We start from the raw sequence: 4,248 nt of genomic DNA, 5'->3' as shown, positions 1-4,248 counted from the left end.
GAGATGTGGGTGGGGCAGCCTCATGGTCCCACGCGGGATGGATTAATGGCTTCTGCAGGACGTAGTTTGAGGACTCCTGCTCTAGCCCTACCCTCAAAATGACTCCATAGAGCACTGCACACCAGAACGACTGGACACAAGGACAGTTTTTTCCCGAATGCCATCACTCTGCTCAACCAATAATTCCCACAACACTCTCAAACTAGTTACTAAGTCTGCACTACTATTAATCTTCTCATTATTCCCACCGCCCATCTCCTTCCACTTACGACTGTATGACTGTAACCTTGTTGCAGATCATCACGCTGATGCTGGGCCTCGTCATCCTCATTGTCTCGTTCGTGGCCACCTACTTCATCAACGCCAAAGCCCACGTGCTGTTTTCCACGCCGGGGGACTCTGAAGCAGTGGCCTATTGATAAACCTGTGCCGGGAACTCTTAAGCGCTGCAAACAAGAAAAAGATTGAATTTGGCACAGCCGGACCCTTTCTTTGAGTGCCGTGGAGTTGTGGGTCTTGAAGGAACACGTTCATCATCACCCCGTTGAGAGAGAGAGAGAGACGCATGGCGGGTGTAGCGAAACACAATGCTGGCAAGGCACGGATTAATTGGGGGAGGGGGGGCTTTCTTGGGTCTCTCGGACCCTCCTCCACCCAGCGGCCCAGCACAAATGGGGCACACAGCACGGGGGTCCCGACACCCTCTTGAGAGCGGCGAAGAGTTGGCCATCCAAGGAGACTCTCTGCGGAGCATTCGTGGACCTTCAACCTTGTATTTTCTCACTTTTCTTTTCCTTTTTTTTTTAATTTTGAAGGTCTGGATAAATTTGCTTGACTCTTTTGATTTACATAGATCAAGGTGGGGAAAAAAAAAACAACCCGGGGGATGCAGGAAAGTTGGAAATGGGTGTAAACTATCCTTTTTTTTTTTTTAAAGAAAACTTGGGTTCTGTTTTTTTTGTACATACAATATAAATAGCCTGTTTTGATTGAAAACCGTCACCCACCCCTTAATTTACAGATTAAATTTGTTGATCCCTCCCACCTTTAGCTTATTTGCTCGGCTACCTGAGAAGTTTAAGAATTTGGGGGCTGGGGGTGGAGAGATTCTGGGGAGGGGGGGGGTTCATCTGGGAAGGTGCTACCACAGTCAGTTTAACAGAGGGATACAATCAAGATCAAATGAGGTACTAATACCATTCTGTAAAGCCTCAGTAAGGCCACACCTAGAATCCTGCATCCAGTTTTGGTCACCACACTATAAAAAAGAGGTTGAGACTCTGGAAAGAGTGCAGAGAAGAGCAACCAGGATGATGAGGGGACTGGAGGCTCAAACCTACGATGAACGGTTGCAGGAACTGGGCCTGGCTAGTCTAGTGAAGAGAAGGACCAGGGGAGACAGGAAAGCCTCTTCCGGTATTTGAGGGGCTGCCACAGAGTGTGAGGAGCACCCAAAGGTCAGACAAGGAAGAATGGATGGAAACTGAACAAGGAGAGATTCAACCTAGAAATGAGGAATTTCCTGACAGAACAATCAACCCATGGAACAGAAGTTGCCTTCAGAAGTTGTGGGAACTTCATCACTAGAGGCTTCCAAGAAGAGACTGGACTGCCCTCTTGTCAGAAATGGTGTAGGGTCTCCTGCTTGGGGGGGGGGGGAGGGTTGGACTAGATGACCTACAAGGTCTTTTCCAACTCTGTTAATCTGTAAAAGTCGTCTTCCAATGCAACCTGGCACATCTGGAAAACAGCAGATAGCCGTGTTTCTCAACCTTAGCTGCTGGAAGACGGGTGGACTTCCACTCCCAGAATTCCCCAGCCAGCTGGGTGGACTACAACATGGCTGGCTCGGGAATTCTGGGAGTGGAAGTCCACCCATCTTCCAGCAGCTAAGGTTGAGAAACACTGAGAAAAGGGAAGGCTGCCTAATATGGAGACACATACATTTCTCTGTGTTGAAACTGAACAGGTGATATCCTGACCCATTACATTGCTGGGCCAAGCCATTTCTGCCTGTGGCCCATTGGTCCAGTTGTGACTGTGCCCGTATTTCTTGGAGACAACGTTTGCAGGAAGTGCGTACTTCTGTGCCAACGTTCTGGCGTTCCACAATTAAACAGAGTGTGTGCCCAACGTGCTCGTTTAAATGTGGCTGGCTGGTTTTGCTGAAGAAGAGGACAAATTAGATTAAACCCATCAACAATGCCGAAATTTAGCTTTAAAGACTTAACCATTTGAAAGTCCACATTATTTTATATTGCTAGCTGAGTCTGTGTTTGGAAAGGAATCGGGCTCCGGATTCTTGAGAGACAGGTAGTCCTCGACTTACGACCGCCATTGAGGCTGGAGTTACAGTTGAAAGTCGTGCCTGCTGTTAAGTGGATCACCAGATGGCCCTGCCTGATTTTGCAACCTGTTTTGCGGCAGTCGTTAAGCGAGCCCATTTTAGTCAATGGACTTTTTTTCCCCCAGAAATCAGAATAAATGTCTGTTTCCTGCAAAAAAATATAAAACACGATCACATGAGTATGGATGCTACAAATAGCCATAAATGTGGGTCAGTAGCCAAGCCCCCCAAAATGCAATCACGTGACCCCAGGGGGTGGGATGGTCATCGGACCTTCAAAAGGGTCGTAAGTCTCTCTGGGGAGATATGTTGCAACTCTGAACAGTCACAAGTAGAGAACCATGGGTAGTTTTCTGTACCTCAGATTGTGAGGATGTGAGTTAGCTTATTGGCATCCTTCTGCAGCTGGAACCAACATTGTCAGCGTGGCAAGATCGATCTGTGACATCTACGTGAGAACTGGAGAGATAGTTGACTGCATTCAATGGTTGCCTTGATTCCTTGAGCAAACCGTAATAGCTTGCCTATTTCCCCCATGCTAAACCACAAACCAGGTTGAAAGCTACTGTGCCCCCACCCCCACTTCTCAGAGATGTGTCTTTGTTTGTTTGGCACCGAGTATTCATGGCAGGGTAGTTGGGCGGCAGTGGTCATTGAAGAATCCTGACCTTCAGGGACCATGTTCCCGAAGTCTCCAGCTGTGAGACCCTGTGTTCTGACCCAGCTCCCCAAGCATGACAAACACTCTTTAGTTAAATCAATTATTGCTTTTTTAGGAGTGCCAGCAGCCCCAGCAAAAAGTTTCTCTCTCAACACTGGCTAACAAGTCTGGCCAGCCGGGAGATGAATAGTTATCTGCCAAATCTATTCATCTCCACCCCCTGCCTTTTATCCCCAAAGCTAGGGCGGGGCTTCACTGGCAGCGGTGGCTCTTCCGTCCCAAGGACCGGCCCATAGATTTCCACCCCTCTCCTTTCCTCTGCCTTCTGCGCATCCGTGCGTCAGGCGCTGGACCCAGCTGTTCTTCCTCTTCCTCATCAGCCACCTCCAGACCTGGGGGCTGTTGACTCTCCATCTGAGGGCTGACAGACGGCCCAGGCTCTCTCTCTGCCAGCTCCACTCCCTCTTCCCCCTCGGCCTCGGAGCTCTCAGGTTGCCCTGATGCTGACCTTGACTCCCATGCCGCCGCCGCCTCCTCCTCAGCTGCTGGAGGGGCTGGCAGCAGATAAGCCACAACACCCTGTTCCCAAAACTGGCTTGTAGAATCAGTTGGGGTGTTGCTACTGTACCATCTTCCCTGCCCAAGCTACCTTCAGGAGGCCATCTTGACGTTGGCAGTGGAGTTCCTCAAGCTTATGGTCCTGGAGTCAATCTATCCAAAGTTAGGGTTAGGTCTTCAGAAGACTTGCCTTCAGAAGTTGTGAGTGCTTCACCACTGGAGGTTTTTAAGAAGAGATTGGACAGCCATTGGTCTGGAATGGGGTCTCCTGCTTTAGAAGGTGGTTGGACTAGAAGACCTCCAAAGTCCCTTCCAACCCTTGTTCTATTATTCTGTCGCCCCTGGCCCTCCCCTTCAACCCTTCTCCTTCATTCTCCTTTCTGCAATCTTTCCTTATTCACGATGTCCTCAGATACGATGGCTTTTGGAGGGAAGAGACCAAGGTTCCCTTCCTTTGGAGCTACAGCCTCGTCCTTCTCACCGCTCTGCAGCTCCCTCCTTCTCTTGGATCCAGTTGCTGGCAAGGATGGGAAGCAGCAGCTGCTGCCCGTTCCTCTCGCACTCAACGAAGGCCAAGCGGCCTCCCCACGGACCGCTCGGTAGCTTCTGTCCCCAGCTGGAAGCCCCACAACAGAGGAGGGACAGGCCGAAGCTGAAAAGTGGCCAGGCCTGGAACAGACCC

The 4,248-nt window shown here is 50.0% G+C and overlaps 1 protein-coding gene across 1 annotated transcript in view; it reads left to right on the top strand.

Annotated features, from left to right (window-relative positions):
- NCSTN (nicastrin) overlaps positions 1–1,044 on the top strand; it is a 36,281-nt gene extending 35,237 nt beyond the window's left edge. Inside the window, exon 17 of the mRNA XM_070951006.1 lies at positions 297–1,044. Coding sequence (XP_070807107.1) covers positions 297–419 — 123 coding nt within the window. The 3' untranslated portion in view covers positions 420–1,044. The remainder of the gene's footprint in view (positions 1–296) is intronic.
- Positions 1,045–4,248: the final 3,204 nt, after the last annotated feature.

Source organism: Pituophis catenifer, unplaced genomic scaffold (genome assembly GCF_029215685.1).
Source record: "Pituophis catenifer annectens isolate HBS135680 unplaced genomic scaffold, rPitCat1.0.hap2 SCAF_10, whole genome shotgun sequence".
Taxonomy (NCBI): Eukaryota; Metazoa; Chordata; class Lepidosauria; order Squamata; family Colubridae; genus Pituophis; species Pituophis catenifer.
The sequence above is the reverse complement of the archived record's forward strand: the minus strand, read 5'-3'. Positions and strand labels throughout refer to the sequence as shown.